This window comes from Dipodomys merriami, unplaced genomic scaffold (genome assembly GCF_024711535.1).
Source record: "Dipodomys merriami isolate MVZ:Mamm:240054 unplaced genomic scaffold, mDipMer1.0.p SCAF_11, whole genome shotgun sequence".
Lineage (NCBI taxonomy): Eukaryota > Metazoa > Chordata > Mammalia > Rodentia > Heteromyidae > Dipodomys > Dipodomys merriami.
Window position 1 is genome coordinate 28,056,564 of NW_027202382.1, and position 21,165 is coordinate 28,077,728.

The following is a 21,165-nucleotide window of genomic DNA, read 5'->3' on the forward strand; positions in this document are numbered from 1 at the left end:
GAACTCTTCTGCTCAAGGCTAGCACTCTACCACTTTGAGCCACAGCACCATTTCTATAGAACCCTTTTATAAAATATTTTACAAAAATTTTAGTAAGAACTAGGATAACAGATTTTTTTTAAAAATAAGAAATACATTTTAAAGTTAATTCTCACCTCCTTGCAAAAGTTTTTCACTGTCATCTATATTATTTATTACTTCTGGCATGAAATTTAATGACTCCTTTGGTTCTGAGGATGATGGAGTATCAATTTTTTGTCTGATATTTGTAGATATTAAGGATTCACACTGAGAAGGAAAAGTTGATAGCTGAAATAACATAAAATCAAAAGAAGTTTTAAGGATGGTTTTCCAAGTAAGTATTTTTGAATTAAAAAAACACTGAATTTGAAAATAAAGCCATACTCAATTTTTTAAATGTTATAGATATTTTTTAAATGTTATAGATACTTTTAAAAACTACAAGTATAACAATTAAAAATAGATTCTTATAATAAACAACGTTCGGAGTAACATCTTCTATAGTCACTCATTACCTATGTAGAATATCTCTAGTTGTAGAATTTTCTTTTTGGCTAACAACAAAAGTTTATAATTGTAAATTAAAAACAATCCCTGGCTGGGTGCTGGTGGTTCACGCCTGTAATCCTAGCTACTCAGAAGGCTGAGATCTGAGGATTGCAGTTCAAAGCCAGCCCTGCAGGAAAGTCCACGAGACTCTTATCTCCAATAAGCCACCAGAAAACTGGAAGTGGCACAGTGGCTTAAGTGGTAGAGCACTCTCCTTGAACTGAAGAGCTGAGGGACAGCACCCAGGCCCAGAGTTCAGTCCCCAAAACCGGCAAAAACAAACAAACAAAAACCCCACAACATGGGGCTGGGAAGGTGGCTCAGTGGTAGAGCACTTGCCTTGCATGTCTGAGGCCCTGGGTTCGATTCCTTAGCACCACATAAGCAAAAAGGAAAAAGCTGGAAGTGGCGCTGTGGCTCAAGTGGGAGAGCGCTAGCCTTGAGCTGAAGAGCTGAGGGACCGTGCCCATACCCAGAGTTCAGGCCCCACGACTGGACCCAAAAATAAATAAATAAATAAATAAAAAAACCCACAACAATCTCCACTGGGCAAGGTGGCTTACAAGTGTAATCCAAGTTACTCAGAAGGCTGAGATCTGAGATTGCAGTTCAAATCTAGCCCAGACAGGAAAGTCCATCTCCAATTAATCACCAAGTAAAATAGAAGTGACACTGTGGCTCAAAGTGGTAGAGCACAAGCCTTGAGCAAAAAGAGCTCAGAGACAGTTCGTAGGCCAAGTTCAAGGCCCACAATGACAAAATTTTTTTTATAAAATGAGAGAGGATAAATGAGGAGAAATGAAAAGACATAATGTAATGGAATTAATTTCTGCTCCACCCCTATGGAATACACTTTCCTTTCATTTGGCAGAACTGGAATACAAGTAAGGAACAAGTGACACTAACTAAATGCACTACTCTAAGAATTAACTGGAGAGGAGAAGGACAACTGGAAGAAAAAGACAATAGATGAATTATTATTTTGACTATCATGTTAAAATTTTAACTGTAAGAAAACCCTTCATTCTATTTTAATTAATTAATTAATTTGCTGGTTCTGCGATCTGCACTCAGGGCCTTGTGCTTTTGCTCATTCATGACTAGTGCTCAGCCTCTTGAGCGGCATTTCTAGCTTGGCTCTTGGGCTAGTTCATTGGAAATAAGAGTCTGAGCTGGGCGCTGGTGGCTCATACCTGTAATCCTAGCTACTCAGGAGGCTGAGATCTAAGGATCATGGTTCAAAACCAGCCCGCGCAGGAAAGTTCGTGAGACTCTTATCTCCAATAAACCACTAGAAAACCGGAAGTGGCACTGTGGCTCAAGTGGTAGAGCACTTGCCTTGAGCTGAAGAGCACAAGGGCAGTGCCAAGCCCAGAGTTCAAGCCCCACGAATGACCAAAAAAAAAAAAAAAAAAAAGGAAGTAAGAATCTGATTTTTCTGCCTTGCTAGGCTAGCTTTGAACTTCCATTCACAGATTTCAGACTCCCGAATAGGTAGGATTTGGGGTGTAAGCCTGAAAGGAAGGCACTAAGCAAGGAAACACCTTAAATGTCTTAAGAGATTATATGTATGTCTTTTGAATATATTAAGAAAAGCTGTAAATATAAACATTTTCATTTGTCATAAAATTCTAAGTAATTTAGTAAATGTATCTAATGTATTATGGCCTGAAATTTCAAGTTTGTTTAGCTGTGACTTATAGTTCCAACTGCTAGAATTTTTTATATATTAATACCGTAATAATAAATTTGTGAGAAGGGCTATTTTGAGAAGTTGACCTTTAATACACAAAGATGCTATCACCCTTATTAGACATTGGCAGTATCTAAAATGCAGTCATGTACAATTTACTCTCTCAATGAGATCACTTCTCATATAACTCATCTATTATCTGCTTTAAATATAACTCACAAATCAACATTTCTAGCTTTAGCTTCCAATTTTTAAATTAGACATAACTACTTAATTTCCTAGATATCTTGATTAGAATTACTGACAGAGGTTTTGAAATTCTCTATACTTGAGCTGCACATCAGAGCAATTATAACATAATGTATTTGGGTAGGAACCAGACTTCAACCTTTTCTGAACTCCTCAAGTAATTGCAATATAGAGCTAAGGCTGAGAACTTCTTCCGAGTACATTTGACCTCTTAATTGATGTACATCCAATGCATTATCAGGTATTTGATCATTTTAAACAGTCAATGTAGATGATTAAAATTTATTTTAAAAAGCATGCTTCTTTACTTCTATAAAAATACTGAAAGAAAATATTATTACCTCATGTAAACCTACTAATTTCTTCTGACAAAAGTTTTCTTTATCCACATAAAATCTTTCTTTTAAAAAACCTTCCAAATCTTCTTGAAAAGAAAAATATTCCCTTGAAACAAAAAAGAAACAACACTCATTACTGCCTACAAAGAGCAAATTATATAACAAATATAGCCAATAAAACAAATAATGATAAAGAAGTAAATTGAGATAAAGCAATGGTAAAATATTGATAACATCTAAACTTGTGATCATACAAAGAATACCTTCTCTTATAAAAAGCAATAACAGCATTAGGAAATTACATACCTAAACAAATCAGCTTCTTCAGCGCTCTGTTCTTTGAAATCTAAAAGAAGGCCTTTTACCATAAGTAGTTCTGATCTACTTGAAACAGTATTCAAAGCTGGTAGTTTACTTTTATCAGTCATCAAATCATTTACAAAATTTATTTTATCATCTTCAATATTTAAATCTGAAAAGAAATAAGAAATATAAAGAAATAAAATCTAAAAGTTATTCAAAAGGATCTAGTTACTTTAATCAGTTCTTGGATTTTTAACCTATAGTTCTTCATTATATCATGCATATAAAACATGGAACAAGCGGGGTTCCGGTGGCTCATGGCTGTAATCCTCGTTACTCAGGATGCTGAGTCATGAAGTTGGTGGTTCAAAGCCAGCCCAGGCAGGAAAGTCATGAGACTCTTATCTCTAATAAACCACCAGAAAATTGGAAGTGGAGCTATAGCAAAAAGAGCTCAGGGACAGCCCCACAACAATAAAAAATAAACCCAAGAACATAAAGAAAAACTCGATAAAATTTAATGTCATTTAGGACCCTAAGGAACAGCCAAGTATAGTGCAAGAGTTGCACCATAATGGTTTATGGTTTATCAACTAAGACTAGCTTAGTCAATAGAGGAAAATGTTTTGTGCTTCAAAAACAGGATCAAAAACAAAAAAATAAAAGCATTGGACTTTGGCTGACTCTGATCTCTTGTTCTCTGAATCATCTTAACTTGTAAGGTCTCCAATTCATCTACAAAAGACTCTTGACTTGCAAGGAATGAAAATGATGTAGAAAGGTTCCAAACAAAGCCAACTCCTCTGATTCCTTCATTTATTACAAAGTTATCTATACAAACAAGCTGATTATAATCAAAATAACATAGCAAAGTATATCTACATATCTATATAACTTTTACTTGAGAAGTATGGTTTCTCACACAGATAAAGAGCCACTACCAGTAATAGTTTATTGTTGGACTAAATTTTTCCTTTTTGTGCCCCCCCTGTTGTGTTTGGGTTATTTTAGAATCTTGGCTATATGAGAGCTTAAACAGTTTTTGAGCCACAAGTTGGAACATAAGACATTCCTCAGGTCTTCAATGAAATCATGAGTAGAGAGACAGAAAGGGAAATATTAAATCAAAGAAGGAATTACCCAGAAAGCCAAACTCTCAGTGTGAAAGCCACTGTAATCTGGAAGCCAATAGCTTCTTATTTTGGGCTATAGCCTGTCAGTTAAATAATGGTAAAATGTCACCTGAGAAGAAGAATATAGAGTATTCAGGTAGTGATATCTCTCATTGCTAACTAAATGAATGGCATACAAGTTGCTAATAAATATGCCTAAAGGGGCATGTCAAAAGAGACTGTCTTATAAAAGAGTTTCCTAAGAGATTGCTTGTGGGAACCCATTCATTTCTTTTCTTTCTTTCCTCCTTTTCTTCTTTCTTTCTTTCTTCCTTCCTTTCTTCCTTTTTTTTATTGGTTGTGGGGAGCTGAAGAGCTCAAGGCTAGTGCTCTACTACTTTAGCCACAGCACCACTTGTGGCTTTTTGTACTTATGTAGTGCTGAGGAATCGAACCCAGGGTCTCATGGCATGCAAGGCAAGCAGTCTACCACTGAGCCACCTTCCCAGCCTGTGTTCATTTCTTAACAATCTCATGAACTACAGTTTCCTATGACACACTAAAGAAAGCTGGCCAATCAATTCCATATCTAAGTTGGGTTTATCTGAGGAAGTTGAACATAATTTGGTCCCTATTACACTATCCATTCTGCAAACATTAATTAAGTCGCATGAACAGTAAAATCAGTAGCAGTTTATATTTTCATTTTTACTTTCCTCTTCCAAACATGGGCCCTACAGCCTTCTTTCCAACTTAGCTTCACATTCTGCAGTTACTAGGAATACATGGGGACATCTCCTGTCAGTCATGAGGTCTTGTTTTCCAACTGCTCTTTTTCCCCCTATGCTGGGGACTCAACTACCCTTTTTTCATGGAGCCACTTGAGGGCAGCATCTCACCACAGCCACATGTCCAAAGTACTGCTTCCTTATACTCTCATGGTTGGTTATACAGCATTCCTTGGAATTATTACCACTATATGTGTGTCCCACAGATATAGAAGAGTGTTAATTTGTCACAAGGAATAAAATTTAGGCTAGTTAACTATAAAAAGAAGCAAAAAAGGAGGCCCACTAATAGGAAAGATATTTTTGTCTTCCTTGCCAAAGCCTCAAATTACCTAAATATAAACAAGTGTTTTAAGCTATGTGACATAATTTAATATTAATAATTTTCCAACATTAAAAAAACACTTATTGCCATAAAAGAAATGCAAATCAAAACAACATTGAGATTCAACCTCACCCCAGTTAGAATGGCTATAATCAAGAACTCTAATAACAACAGATGCTGGAGGGGATGTGGTCAGAAGGGAACCACACTGCATTGTTGATGGGAGTGTAAACTTGTTCAACCACGTTGGAAAGCAGTATGGAGGTTCCTCAAAAGGCCACACATAGAGCTCCCCTATGACCCAGCAATCCCACTTTTGGGCATTTACCCAAATGATCACAAACAAGACCATATCAAAGCTATCAGCATAATTATGTTTATCGCAGCATTATTTACCATAGCTAAGATATGGAACCAACCCAGATGCCCCTCGGTGGATGAATGGATAAAGAAAATGTGATACACACACACACACACACACACACACACACATACACACACATACATATACATATACACACACACACACACACACACACACACACACACACACACACACACACACACACACACACACACACACACACACACAAAATGGAATTCTATGCCTCCATCAGAAAGAATGGCATTGCCCCATTTGTTAGGAAATAGAAAGACTTGGAAAAAATTATATTAAGTGAAGTAAGCCAGGCCCAAAGAAACATAGGCCCCATGGTTTCCCTTATTTGCAATAACTAGTGTATGTCTGGGACAAGCAGAAAAGGTCAAAAGCTATGTACATATGACCAGATAAGATGATGTTAAGGAAAATGAACCCCAACATAGGGACACAAGTGGTTTTTCTTTCTTGCTATTGTTTCTAACGTATCTATAATGCGGGTTTTTTTGTTGTTTTTTATGTTTCTTCCCCATGGTATAACCCGTTTTCACTGTATTTGATGTCGGTCTAATTTGGGGAGAGGAAGGTTGAACCATTGCAACAATGAGATGTACAAGACACTATGCTGAAAAATGAACTTTACAATTTAGGTGGGGGGGAGGGAGGGAGTGTAGTTGTAGAGGTGGGAGGGAAGGGATGGTAGGGGAAAAACCAAGGAGAGGCAACAATGCTTCATAGGAAATGTACTCATTACCTTGCTCATGTAACTGTAATCCCTCTATACAGTATTTTTACAATAAAAATATTAAAAAACAAAAATAAAACTCTTATTGGGCTAAAAGGTATGGCTTAAGTGGTAAAGCACCAGCCTTGAATATAAAAGCCAAGCAAGAGTTCAATGCCTTGAGTTCAAGCCCCAGGACCGAAAAAAAATTAATAAGACCAACATTTCTATGAATATGGCAGCAATCAATATAGCCAAGATTGCTAAGTTTATGAAGTGATATCTAATGATAGAAAACTACTTTAGAAATACAGGACATGATGGGGCTGGGAAGGTGGCTCAGTGGTAGAGCGCTTGCCTTACATGCGTGAGGCCCTGGGTTGAATTCCTCAGCACCACATAAGCAAAAAGAAAAAAGCCGGAAGTGGTGCTATGGCTCAAGTGGTAGAGTGCTAGCCTTGAGCTGAAGAGCTGAGGGACAGCACCCAGGCCCAGAGTTCAGGCCCCACGACTGGACCCCCCCCCCAAAAAAAAAGAAATACAGGACATGAACAATTCATATATACTTGAGAAATTCAAGCATATTTTCTTTCAGTGTATACTTGATTTCAGCTAATGGTGTCTTCTAGTTTGCCACATTAATAATAATAGTTATGTATAGTCTCTTATTTTTAAAAATATTCCTTTATGCATATATACATAATTTAATATTCCTATGTTATTTTATACCCCTCATTTGGTAAGAAGGTAGAATAATAAGTTAAGAAAAATAAAATTTTAAACCATAAATTTCTTCCCTTCTCAAAAAATCTGATGACAACTTTCCCTAAATTGTGTCACTTTGTAAGAGTAAATTTGGAGTGAAAATTAAAAATCTGATTTCAATTTCAGCCTCTCCTTTCTGCTATATGATCTTCTCCAGTTTAGACTTTAATTTCTTCAAACTACAAGAAGGACTAATCTCTATATGTTTATTTGTCAATGCTAATTTTTTTTTTTAGGTCGGTCATGGGGCTTGAACTCTGGGCTTGGGCACTGTCCCTTGGCTCTTCAGCTCAAGGCTAGTGCTCTACCACTTGAGCCACAGAGCCACTTCCAGTTTTCTGAGTGGTTTATTGGAGAAAAGAGTCTCACAGACATTCCTGCCTGGGCTGGCTTTGAACCGTGATCCTCAGATCTCAGCCTCCTGAGTAGCTAGGATTACAGGTGTGAGGCACCAGCACCTGGCTTCAATGTTAATTTATACACAGATGAAAAATGATGAGAAATTAATCAAAATATTTTTTACACTCAAGCTTTAACATTTCTTTTTTTTTTTTTTTTTGTCGGTCATGGGGCCTGAACTTTGGGCCTGGGCACTGTCCCTCGGCTCTTCAGTTCAAGGCTAGTGCTCTACCTCTTGAGCCACAGCACCACTTCTGGCTTTTTCTGCTTAGGGAGTGCTGAGGAATTGAACCCAGGTCCTCATGCTTGCAAGGCAAGCACTCTTAACACTGAGCCACCTTCCCAGCCCCACTTTAACGTTTCTTAAGTGGTAGGAGTTAACTATATGAGACACTTAAATTTGAGTAATCAAGAAAGGAAATACATAAAAGGAAGTCAACTCTCAGCAAGTTTTACATAATCTGAATAATGCTGCACTCTCTACTGAGGAGATTCGGAATAGCTTGGATAAAATGTCATTTAAGTTGCTATTAACAGTAAGTTTTCAAAAATTAGGTGCATCTCTTGACCTACATGCAACTATTCTCTCCACTCTGCACTTTGATTTTTTCATAAATTAGATAAAATAAAAAATCTTTAGCATGTTTTGAAAAATAGTATCTACCCCCCCAATTTCATAATCTAGTTCATGATATAGATTTCATGATATAGATTCCTATATCATGAGCTCTGTATCTACAGTACCAGCATCATATAGCAATATGTTATGGGCACATTATGAACAAATCTTAGTAGGTTATTTTGAAGCTCAGCAAACAAACATCAAACAGTATCCAATTTACAAAAAGTATTTTAAAAATGAAAGAAGAAAATTTTACTTGGCAAAGCTTACTCATAATTATACAGATAGTTATCACTGATAAGACAAAAACAAAAATCGAATTAAACAAAAATCTCACTGAAATGATAAAATATATATTAGGAAGAGATTTTATACCTGCACTAACAAATGCCATACCTCGGTTCTGTGCTTGCAGTGCTGGATAATTTTCTAAACTTTCAATAGATGTAAAGGTTGCACTGTCATCCTTGAGGGTAATTAAGATGTCTTCTATGTTTGTTGGAGAGTCTGGGTTTGAACTTGGAACAATCTCTTCAAATACACCATTAATTGGATTCACTATTCCTGTAATTGTTTGTCTATGACATTATAAAATTATTGTATAAAAATTACTGATGTATCCAATTTTAAAACATTTTATTAATAAATTGTACATTTTCATGATGGGAAAATTACCAAATTTCAATAAACAGAAAGAAAAGTCACCTAGGCAACAACACTCTAGATATATACTAATATCATATAGATTTCTCAATTTTTTAATATTTTAAATGGAAGTAAATAGTATTCATGTACATAGAGGCTTATAATCTGTTCATTTCTGGTAAATAAGCATGCGCACATTGCCATGTCAATGTACACTGACTGCATTTTTGAGTGAAGGATCCCATGTGGCAGTCATGTATTTGGATCTTACATGTCCTCCAAAGGCCATGTGTTAAAAGTTTGATCCTCAGAATGGTACTATTGGGAGGCATTACAGCCTTTATGAGATGAGGTTTCACAAATCGTTTAAATAGAGATACAGGTGGACCCATTGCAACAATGAGATGTACAAGTCGTTATGTCGAAAATGAACTTTACAACTTTCTTAAACTTCTAGCCCATGAGGTAAGCAATTTTGCTTTCCCATAACATGCATCTCCCATGACATGCTACCTCACTATAAACTTAAAAGCAGTAGGGCCAATTGATCATGGGCTGCTGAACCTTCAAAACTATGAGCCAAAATAAACCTTTTCTATTTATTTATTTATTTAGTTAGTTAGTCGTGGGGCTTGAACTCTGGGCCTGAGTGCTGTCCCTCAGCCCTTCAGCTCAAGGCCAGCTCTCTACCACTTGAGCTACAGCGCCACTTCCCGTTTTTTTTCTGATGGTTTATTGGAGATAAGAGTTTCATGGAGTTTCCTGCCCGGGCTGGCTTTGAACCATGATCCTCAGATCTCAGCTAGGAGTAGCTAGGATTACAGGTGTGAACCACCGGCACCTGGCTTATTTATTTCTTGTTTTGAGGAATGGTGATATAATCTGAATTGAGGGCAGGTACTTTACCACTTGAGCCACATCTTCAGTTAAAGCTTTTCCTTTTTCTGAATAGCTCTTTCTCAAGCATTTTGTTTAAGTGAAAGTTGATTGACATAATCAACAAATCATCATGTATTTAGTTCCTTATTATGGGAAATTAAGGTTTGTAGTTACTGTTTGCTATTATGAGCAATAACACAAGAGACACCTTGGTAAACTTATCAAATCATTTCCTCAAAATACACTTCCTAAAAAATAAAAAATGATGAAGCTAAAGACATAGTTTTTAAAGTTTTGCCACTCATTGATACACTGCCCTTGCCCTATATATTCAATATATGTTCCTCAAAACACCCAATTTTGCCTATTCTGTTCTCAAATCTGAGAAGCTGATCTCTGCAAACCAATCAAGCTTTTGTGCCCAATGGCTTCTAGTTCGATTCAGCCATCAGGATACTCTGGCAAGCAATCAAAGATGAGACCGGTTGGAATATTATTCCTTTCAACTCCTTCCCTGTTGGGCCACAGTTTGTGAGTAACTGCACTCTTCTACTATAGGTTACATCTCTATCAGACAGCTCTTACCCTGTAGCTTTGGTTCTTACAAGATTGATAACTGCTCAGGCCTCTTCCTTCTTCAAGCTTAGCTGGGTAGCAACTTCCTGTAGTTCCCAATCCTGGGAATTATTTTGTCTGATTGTTTTTTGCTCTTTTAACTTTGCCCATACCTGTTTTCTAATTGATAGAGGTATATTTGACATTGTCTACACCATTAGGATATTGGCATAAGAGATCTTACACTAGAAATGAAGTAAAATAAGTAAATAACAATGCCAAGTGGTTAAAAAAAAAAAAAAAGAACTGCTCTGAATGAATGCTATGTAGGGCTAGGAAGATGGCTCAGTGGTAGAGTGCTTGCCTTGCATGCATGAGGCCCTAGGTTTGATTCCTCAGCACCACATAAGCAGACAAAGCTGGAAGTGGCGCTGTGGCTGAGGGACAGCACCCAGGCCCAAATAACATCCAGAGTGTTGATAAGAGAATATATTTTAGAGACTATAGTTAGGAAAGGGCCAATGAAGGGCTAATACTTCTGCAATTCTCTGAATAATGGTAGGGAATGAGCCATACAAAGGTATAAAGAGGCAAATAATGTTGGCATATTCCAAGCAAAACTGAAGAGTCATAGTGACTGCAACAGAGTAAAGTCAGACAGGTAGGCAAAAATCAAATCATTCTGGACATTGTAAGCCTTGGTTAGCATTTTGGATTTTGGTGTTATACTTAATATAAAAGACTTTCTACAGAGACTTTCCACAGAAGGTTTATTTATTAATTAAAAGCATAATTTATATGTCTCATCTCAATGTCTTTTGCATCACAGAGACTAATTAGAATATGATAGATAAGGGAAAGATAAAAAAACGCTTTGTACTACTATTTTAAAGATAATAAAATAAAGTTAATTTTAAAAAAGGAAATGATTTAAATTTCTTGTAATTATCCTCTCCTCTGATTCAATCAGGTCTTTTTTTCCCCACATAAAACAAAACTTGTGATAAGATAAAGGATAGAAACATTCCCTTTTCAGGCATCTGAAGAACTTACTGTTCATCTTCTAAGTATAAAGGGAAATTGAGGTTAAAAACACATACTGCTCAAGGAAATCTTCTACAAAGAAATCTGCTTTCCATTCATCCAATAGTGAGTCATCTGTCATTCCCTGAACTGAAACTTCAGTGACTAAAAAAAGAGCATAGTAAACATTAACTTTTAAAACTTCCTTTTATACTTAATACCAGAAACTAAATATTCACCTTTTACAGTATGGAATGCAATATTACCTAACATGATTCTCAATTTTAAATATTTAAATAATCATTTTCATAATTATAACCTACCTTTATCAAAACTAAACTACAGTCAGAACAATGTCACCTGGACTTACTCTCCTTATAAATCCAAGTTCTTTTTTTTTTTTTTTTCTGAGCCAGTACTATCATCCCAGATAGTCCTGGTTCAAGAGTTCATGCTATTCTTCATAAAGCCTTCATTATCCATTCCAGCTAACTTTATCTGAATGTACATACTATTGGTAATAGCATTATAGAACTTAATATATAGTTTTATATATAAAATTTTATGTGTCTATAACATGTTTTCCAGGTATCATATGGTGTACTAGTTTCAAAATACCCAGCCTAGTATTCCACAACCACTAGCTAGAGTCAGAGTATTATACTATCATTTTTACTTCTTACTAATTTGGTTACTTTAAATGAATCATTTAACATCTAAGTCTGTGCTTCATTGAAAAAATATGAGAGTTTAGTAGTTAGGAGTACAGGGACTAGCCAGACACTGGTGGCTCATGCCTGTAATCCTAGCTACTCAGGAGACTGAGATCTGAGGATCATGGCCAGCCTCAGGAAGGAAAGTCCATGAGACTCTTATCTCCAATTAACTACCTAAAAACTGGAAGTGGAGCTGTGGCTCAAAGTGGTAGAGCACTAGTCTTGAGCAAAAGAGCTTAGGAACAACACCTAGTACCTGAGTTCAAGTCCCATGACTGACAAAAAAAAAAGAAGAAGAAGAAAGGTTCTATAGGAGGGAAAAAAGAAAAAAAGGTGAATAGTTTTGAAACACATAGCAAGTATTTGTGAATATACCGTGAAGAACTTCAACAGAAGCTGCTTATCAATAGGAGATGGAGTAGGGAAAGAGAAACAGGCTCTGTCAGTGGGTATTAGAATCTGACTCAGAGTCTTATGGTTCCTAAACAGGGACTTTACCACTTGAGCCACATGTCCACAGCCCTTTTTGAAGAGGGACTGACTTTTTCTGTGGGCTGGCCTGGACCACAACCTTTCAACTTATGCTTCCCACTGTGGCTGGGCTAACAGGTATACACACCATACCTCAACTTTTCCTCATGAACTTTTTGCTCAGGCTAACCTTAGACCATAATCCTCCTAATCTGAGTCCCAAGTAACTAGGACAATGGCATGAGTTACCATGTCTATTAAATGGTTTTAATGCTATGTTCTCCTTACCAGTCTGAAAACCCATCAAAGACAAGGACTATATCTACATCCTGTTTGTGCCTGTGTTCTTGGTCCCTATAACATGTTTTGTACGTAATATATGCCAAATAAGTATTATTAATTGACTTGACTCCTCCAAGGAGGCTACCTCTTTCCTTGTCTATGACTTGATAGAATAAAAGATGTTATAGAAATATATTTAAAAGTAATTTGATACTTAGTATTCTAAGTAATCCTGAGATTAAAAAATCTTATGATAAAACAAGTGTTTATTATGCTAGCATTTTAAAGACTTCTTCAGCCATTATGTTACTTCATATCTAGTATGTTTTCATATCTAGTATGTTTCCCAATTCCATATAAATTCTTTAATAACAAACATCAACTTGTAATATGTCAGCTTAGGTGTCTATCAACATGCATGGATAAAAATGTAGTGTATATACACACTAGAGTGTTATTCATCCATAAATTATTTTATGAGAATAATTGGAAATCACAACTCAGATGGAGAAAGAGAAATGTTGCATGTTGTATCTCACATGCAGAATCATTAGACCTAATATATAAAAATGGGGGAGGATACTATTTAGGGGTAGGAACCAGCAGGAAGTGAATGACAGGAGAGGATAAAGTGGGCTGAGGGTAATTATGACAGGTATTTAAACACATGTATGAAAATAGAACAATTAAAACTTATTTAAAAGGGAGGAAAACAGAAATAAAAAACAGTAAAAGAGGTGTGAATTTGGCCAGATTACATTATGTGCATTATGGCAATATTATAATGAAACCCCTTTGTATAATTACCATATACTAATAAAAAAGAGAAAGAATGTCAACTTGAAAACTTCTTGATGTTCTGACATGAATAAATGTAATGAGCTTTCAATGAATAAAGTATTGCATTTTCTCAATTCTGTGCTAAACGCTGAAATAGTTCTTTATATTTTTGAGAAATATAAAAGCAAAGCATACCTTTTGTCCATGGTCTCCTATATTCGTCATCAATATTGTTTCCATCTTGACATAAACATGAAGGATTTTGAAGAAATAAACCTCTGCAGAACTTCTTTCTAACTAAATCCTATATATGAAAATTAGAAAATCTTTTAACATATATTCTCATTTAGCTCTGTCTTGACTTTCCAATAACTTCCATTGTTCTCTCTAAATAGATTGTCCCTCCTCTGCTCCTCAACTTTAGCAGTCAGCTGTGACTCCCTTATCAACACTACAGTCCACACAGTAATCCTCTGAAACAGCTCTGCTATTTTCCAGCTAACTAAAGCCGACTCATCTTCCAATATCTTAAACAATATCTCCTTATAAAGCCTTCACTTATGACTCTTAACTTCCCATAGAATTCATTATTCTACATATTCAGACAATGCATTATTTCCCAAGAGGTTTAAGTTTGTTAAAGGTTATAACATATCATGGTGGCAAATACCTATAATCCCAGCACTGGGAGGCTGAGGCAAGACTATTAAGAAGTTGAAGCTATACATTATAAGTAACAGGACAGCCTGGGTGATAAAGATCTTGTCTCAAAAACAAAAACAAACAAAAAGAAACATAGAGGTTATTATCTGAGAATAAATGGTAATAATTTTTTCACATAGAGTATTGACATATGCATGATGTTAGTCATTATTTCACCTCTGACCATAAAGAAGATATTTTGAGAAAATATTCAAGGAGGCAAGGATCACTGCCTCTTGATATTCAAATCATTTTCTTTCTCTTCTTTAACTGATCTAATCTTGTAGGATCTTCATTTAATAATAGCCTTACTTATATAAGTGGTTCCTAATACTATCTTCATAAATTATACATGGTCCTGCATATTTTGCAAGATTTACCACTGCTTAGTATAAAATTTGTATTACAACATGAGGTGTAGTAAATTAACAAGAAACTAAGATACCAAAAACAAGGACACAACTTTGAGGACATTTTGAACATCTTTTTTTTTTCTTCTGATGTCTGTACTAGGACTTGAACTCAGCCTTGAATTTGCTTGGTTTTTTTCATTCAAGGTCACTGATTCTAGTACCAGCTTTTTACTGGTTAATTGGAGATGAGTCTCATGGATTTGTATGTTAGGACTGGCTATGGACTGAGATCTTCAGATCTCAGCCTCCTGAGTAGCTATGATTATTGGAGCATCTATTACTACTTTTGCAAGTAGTAAGTAATGTTAAGATGACTTCTGATTCCCTATAAGCATTGTATTTGTGTGTGTGTGTGTGCGCGTGCGCATGCTGGTCCTAGGGCCTGAACTCAGGGCCTGGGCTCTGTCCCTGTGTTTTTTTGCTCAAGGCTAGTATTGTATTGCTTGATCCACAGCTCTACTTCCAGCTTTTCTGGTGATTAATTGGAGATCAATGTCTCACAGACTTTCCTGCCTGGGTTGGTTTTGAATTATAAACCTCAGATCTCAGCCTCCTGAATAGCTAAGATTACAAATGTGAGCTGCCAATGACCTGCTCTGATACCCATTTTTATAACTTTATATTTGCTTCCATCAGTTATGAAGGAATAATAAAACCTAAATATATCTGTATGTCTTTTTATTTTCTGTAAATGAAACAGAGTTCTAGTTCACTCGAGTAACTTTTTTTTATCCTGGTAGATGATATAATAAAAATGAAAATTTAAACTCTCAATTAAGAGCATAAGAACAATAAGCTAATATGACAACTATTACCATACATTTCTTAACAATCTACCTGGACTTGAATATTATTTCCAGCATTTATACTAACTATTTAACTTGTCTGGATATTAATTTCCTAATCTGCAAATTTTTAAAAAATGTAGAATAATATTGGACTAGTTACAATGACCAAATGATGTAATCCATTGGAAAAGCAAAGGACCAGATCCATCAAAGGAAGTCAATACGTTATAACACTACTGTTATACTACTTAGGATGCTGAGATTGGGAGGATCATATTTGGAGGTAAGTCCAGGTATATGTATATGAGACCCCCTTCTCAACCAATATCTGTGTGCTGTGATGCCTGCTTGTAATTCCAATGGAAAGTGAATAATGCAAGGGAGGCTGGCATTGGGAGGATCATGGTTCCAGGCTGGCTAGGGAAATAAAAAAGTCTGTAAGATGCCAGGTGAGGTGGCTCATGCCTATAATCCTAACTACTCAGGAAGCTAAGATCTGAGGATCATGGTTCAAAGCCAGCCGGAGCAGGAAAGTCCATGAGACTCTTATCTCCAATAAACCACTCAAAACCAGAAGTGGTTATGTGGCTCAAGTGGTAGAGTGCTAGCCCTAAGCTGAAGAGCTGAGGAACACTGCCCAGGCCCAGAGTTCAAGTCCCAAGACTACAAAAAAAAAAAAAAAAAAAAGTCTGTAAGACTCCATCTGAATGAAAGAAATTGGATATAGTTGCACATGCTTGTCATCCTACCTATGGCAGGAAGTAAGAACTACGAGAATCATGGTCCAGGTATGCACCTGGGGAGAAAGCAACATCCTTTCATAAAAAATAACCAGTGCAAAAATGGCTGGAGGTATGTCTTATCAACAGAACACTAGCAAGCATGAAGTCCTGAATTCTAATGCAAGTATGGCTAAAAATGAACAATCAAACAACACTTTGGTGTGTGCCTGTCATCCCCAGCAACACAAGGAAGTACAAGTAGGAGGACTGCAGTCTAGACTGGTCCAGGCATAAAGCAAGACCACACCTCATTAAAATAACCAATACAAGTGGTGAGAGGAGCTAGCAGGGTGATCATGCCACAACTGCCTGGCAAGCGGAAGGCCTTGTAATCTTCAGTGCACCCACCCTCTTCCCCCAAATATAGCTAGGATTACTCTTTGGTTTTGGTTTTATTTTTTTAGAACAGGGTCTTGTTATATGTAATCCAGGCCTCAAATTTGCAATTTTCCTGTCTTAACCTCTCAAGTGCTGGGTTTGTAGGCACGCACCATCAAGCTTGGCTCCCCAAACCCTTTCAAGGATGGTGACTTTAGGGTGTTAATCTAGATACCTCAACTTGCTAAGAGTTTCATTTTCTTCTTCTAATAGTTTCAGATTCATGTTTAATTTTCTAATAATGTTCACTTTAAAATTTCCTTCCAAACTGGGCACTGGTGGCTCACATTTGTAATCCTAGCTACTCAGGAGGCTAAGATCTAAGGATTGTGGTTCAAAGCCAACCCCAGGCAGGAAATTCCATGAGACTCTTATCTCCAACAAACCACTAGAAAACCAGAAGTGGTGCTGTGGCTCAAGCAGTAGAGCACTTGCCTTGAGTTGAAGAGTTGAGGGACAGCGGCCAAGCTTAGAGTTCAAGCCCCACAACTGACCAAAAAAAAAAAAAAATTCCTTTCAAGAATGAACTTTCAAGGTACAATGGTAAGTCATTTGAAATGAACTGAAAGCCAAGATTAACCTAGAGAATGCTGCAAATGATCATGAACTGAATGCAGATCAAAACATTTTAGAACTCTTAGTAAACAGATAGTAAGCCAGTAACACTCTACCTCACGTAAATAGTCCATCGCATAATATCTGAATGCTGAAAACATAGCTTCTTTCTTTCAAAGCTGTACAAATGTCAACATCTGAAAAAATAAATATTAAGTGTTATTAAAATACCATGATTTTCTGCCAAGAGCACAACAGAAAATCTTCACCCATAAAAATTTTAAACCATTTTTTTGTTTTTTTTGGTTTTTTTTTGTCAGTCATAGGGCTTGAACTCTGAGCTTGGGTGCTGTCCCTGTGCTCTTCAGCTCATCGGCTTGAGCCACAGTCACTTCCCTTTTTCTAGTGGTTTACTGGAGATAAGAGTCTCATGGAATTTCCTGCCCGGGCTGGCTCTGAACTTCAATCCTCAGATTTAAGCCTCCGGAGTAGCTAGGAGTAGCTAGGATTACAGGCGTGAGCCACCGGCGCCCAGCTTTAAACCATTTTAAAAGATTCTAAAAGAATCATACAGGAACGATGATTATTACAATTTTAAATCTAATATGTAAATAATGTAGATACCTATAAAATTATACGTTTTCTTACATTGTTTAATCCCTACAACTGTTGGCTAATATGATTATTTTGTTGCAAAAAAGGCTGAATCTCAGAGGTTTTCCTGTGATACTATTTCTCAAGTGGTCATGTAATCAAATAACCAAGGACAGAATACTGTGCTAAAGAAATAAGATTTGGGAAATTAATTGCCTTCTCTTACTTAGAAAGTAAAAATACAGAAGTCAGAATTCACTAATAGCTAAATTATTTGTAATAAATCAACTGTAGTATGATAAGGCAATGAAGCAATAGAATATCAACCAATCTACCTAATGAAGCCTTAATTTGAGAATGCGGAGGTAAACCAGGATGGTTCCCATTCATGTGAGAAATCCAAGAATGATGGCTTAGAAATTACTCTAGGATAGTAGACAATTTTTTAAACAATTCTTAGTATTTTGATCATTTAAAATGTCTTGTTGGGCAAAGTGGCATAAGTCTGCAACACAAGCACAGGACTGAGACTGACTTGAACTAATACTTATTGAGTTTCAGGCTAGCCTTAGCTACATAGAAAGACCCTGTCTCAAAAAGAAAGAAAAGAAAGAAGGAGGGAAGGAGAGGAGCAGAGGGGAGGGGAAGGGACTAAAATATGCTGGGCACCAGTAACTAATGCCTAACCAAGTAGCTAGGATTAGAAGTAAACATTTTAAAGTAAGCAATTGCTGTATTTTGTTTTAAAAATCTAATAGCAAGTTTCTAAAATAATCTAGGACATTATTGAAGTTTTTTTAGAATTAGGAGCCTTTCAATTAAGCTGAACTCAATACGTTATATAGATTAGTTTTAATGTTGTCAGATTCTGTGGTACTGGCAAGTATGATGCCAATATTTTTTTTTACTACTTCACAATATGGAATTTTCTTCATGACTGAGAATTTTTCCAACTAGTGTGTTTTTCTACATACTGCACAGCAATCTTTGAAGCAAATATTCCAGAATTTCCACTTTGACATTATACTTTCTCCAGAATTTGTAATCTGTTCTTTTAAAAAAAAGCTAAATACAGTCACAACTCTCAGTTTATCCAACCAGTGTTTTGTTTCAATTTTCCTTTCTTATATTACAGTTCCCTTTCTTATATTCCAATCAGCTTGAGATAGAAATTACCTTTACAATAGTTACTTGTGATTTGGGCACTGGTGGCTCATGTCTTTAATCCTAGCTACTCAGGAGGCTAAGATCTGAGGGTCATGGTTTAAAGCTAGCCTGGGCAGGAAAATCCATGAAACTCTTATTTCCAATTAACCACAAAACAGTGGGAAGTGGATCTGTGGCTCAAATGTAGCACTAGCCTTGTGCTTTTAAAAATCTCAGGGACAGGGGCTGGGAAGGTGACCCCGTGGTAGAGCACTTGCCTTGCATGTATGAGGCCCTGGGTTCGATTCCTAGCACCACATAAGCAAAAAAAAAAAAAAGCCAGAAGTGGTGCTGTGGCTCAAGTGGTAGAGCACTAGCCTTGAGCTGAAGAGATGAGGGACAGTGCCCAGGCCCAGAGTTCAGGCCCCACGACTGGACTGGAAAAAAAAAATTCAGGGACAGTGCCTTTCCCCCCACAAATAAAGTTACCTGTATCTTAAGGTCAATCACTGAAATTCATTCCAAATACTTATTATTTGCATAATTACATACATTATTAGAATTTCATCCGTTAATTTCATTGAATACACAGGTCTAAACTCATCTTATACTAGTAGGCTGCTGGGAAGAAAGACAAATAGGCCTTATTTCTAGAATCAAAGACATGGAGAAGATAAGCAAAATCATGGTTAGAAAAAAGGTACTCTTGGGCTGGGAAGGTGGCTCAGTGGTAGAGTGCTTGTCTTGCATGCATGAGGCCCTGGGTTCAATTCCTCAGCACCACATAAGCAGAAAAAGCTGGAAGTGGCACTGTGGCTCAAGTGGTAGAGCGCTCACCTTGAGCTGAAGAGCTGAGGGACAGCGCCTAGGCCCAGAGTTCAGACCCCACAGCCAAAAAAAAAGAAAAAGAAAAAGAAAAAAGGTACTCTTAAATAATCAACTTTTTTTGATGCCAGTACTGGGGCTTGAACTCTGGGCCTAAGCTTTTCGCAAGGCTGAAACTCTACCACCTGAACCACATCTACTTCCACTGTTTTTTTTTTTTTGCTGGTTAACTGGAGAATAGGTGGCTCACACCTGTAATACTAACTACTCAAAGGGCTGAAAACTAAGGATCATGGTTCAAAACAAGCCCCAGACAGAAAAATCTGTGAGACTCTTCTCTCCAATTAACCACTACAAAACCGGAAGTGGAGCTGTGGCTCAAAGTGCATGGCGCTATTCTTGAACACAAAAGCTCAGCGACAATGCCCAGGCCCTGAGTTCAAGCCCTGTGACTGGCCAAAAAAAAAAAAAAAAAAGTTTCAGGGTCTTTTCTGCTTGGGCTAACTGCATACTGTGAGCCTCAGATCTCAGCTCCTGAGTGGCTAGGATAATAGGCTTGAACCACAGCTTGCGGGCAGTAATGAACTTCTGAGTTAGTCACAGTAATTTCCTAATTTTTTCTTTACCTGTTTGCCAACTTTATTTACCCCTTTAATTATGCCTTCTTATTCTCCTCCCATTCCCTTCTGAGGATAAAACTAATAACTTATTTCTAAAGAGTTTCTCTTGGGCTACCTCTTGGCCAAGTCCTATGATCTCCTACTGGAAATTTATAGCAATAATCAGGTCATTTAATGCCATCTTCTCACATCCTAGGGCATCTAGAAGTTTTTCTCCTTTCTTCTTCCCTATCCACCTAAGAAACAGTAATGTAAAATCGCAGAGGCATTGAAGTGTACTCATGTTGTTGAACCATACACCTTCTGGCTGGGGGTAGGGCTTGCCATCCCACGGGCCTTCCTGTGACCTTCGTGCCACCGTCCTAGCCTACGGTTGGGCGGCCTCTAGTTCCCGTGTCTCGCCCCTCCCGGCTTGCAGGCCAGGCCTCACAAGAAAAGGCTCCCGAGATTTCCAAGCGGCCTTTCTTTTGCCCTTACCCTACTTTTCTTACTCTCAGTTGGAAAACACCTTCTCTCACCAAGTTCTCGGGGATTTTTACCTGAGGTAAAAAATCTCCCTACCGGCACTGCAGCCTTGGGCGGCACATGCTGACCATGGTGGGGCGGAGCTTGGTTAGGACGGAAGTTCACGCCCACTGGACACGTGACTGCAGATGCAGAGCACTCCCATTGGCTAGCCCAGGCCCGGTCCTCTTTACACGTGACCTTGGATGCGGCACTGGGTGAGCCCCTTGGCTAGTCCCG

At 37.2% G+C, this 21,165-nt stretch overlaps 1 protein-coding gene across 1 annotated transcript in view; it reads right to left on the reverse strand.

Annotated features, from left to right (window-relative positions):
• Shoc1 (shortage in chiasmata 1) overlaps positions 1–21,021 on the reverse strand; it is a 77,215-nt gene extending 56,194 nt beyond the window's left edge. Inside the window, exons 1-8 of the mRNA XM_070011619.1 lie at positions 20,961–21,021; positions 17,353–17,433; positions 13,814–13,922; positions 11,447–11,534; positions 8,664–8,845; positions 3,157–3,322; positions 2,854–2,956; positions 156–309 (exon numbers count right to left, since the gene is read on the reverse strand). Coding sequence (XP_069867720.1) covers positions 156–309; positions 2,854–2,956; positions 3,157–3,322; positions 8,664–8,845; positions 11,447–11,534; positions 13,814–13,922; positions 17,353–17,397 — 847 coding nt within the window. The 5' untranslated portion in view covers positions 17,398–17,433; positions 20,961–21,021. The remainder of the gene's footprint in view (positions 1–155; positions 310–2,853; positions 2,957–3,156; positions 3,323–8,663; positions 8,846–11,446; positions 11,535–13,813; positions 13,923–17,352; positions 17,434–20,960) is intronic.
• Positions 21,022–21,165: the final 144 nt, after the last annotated feature.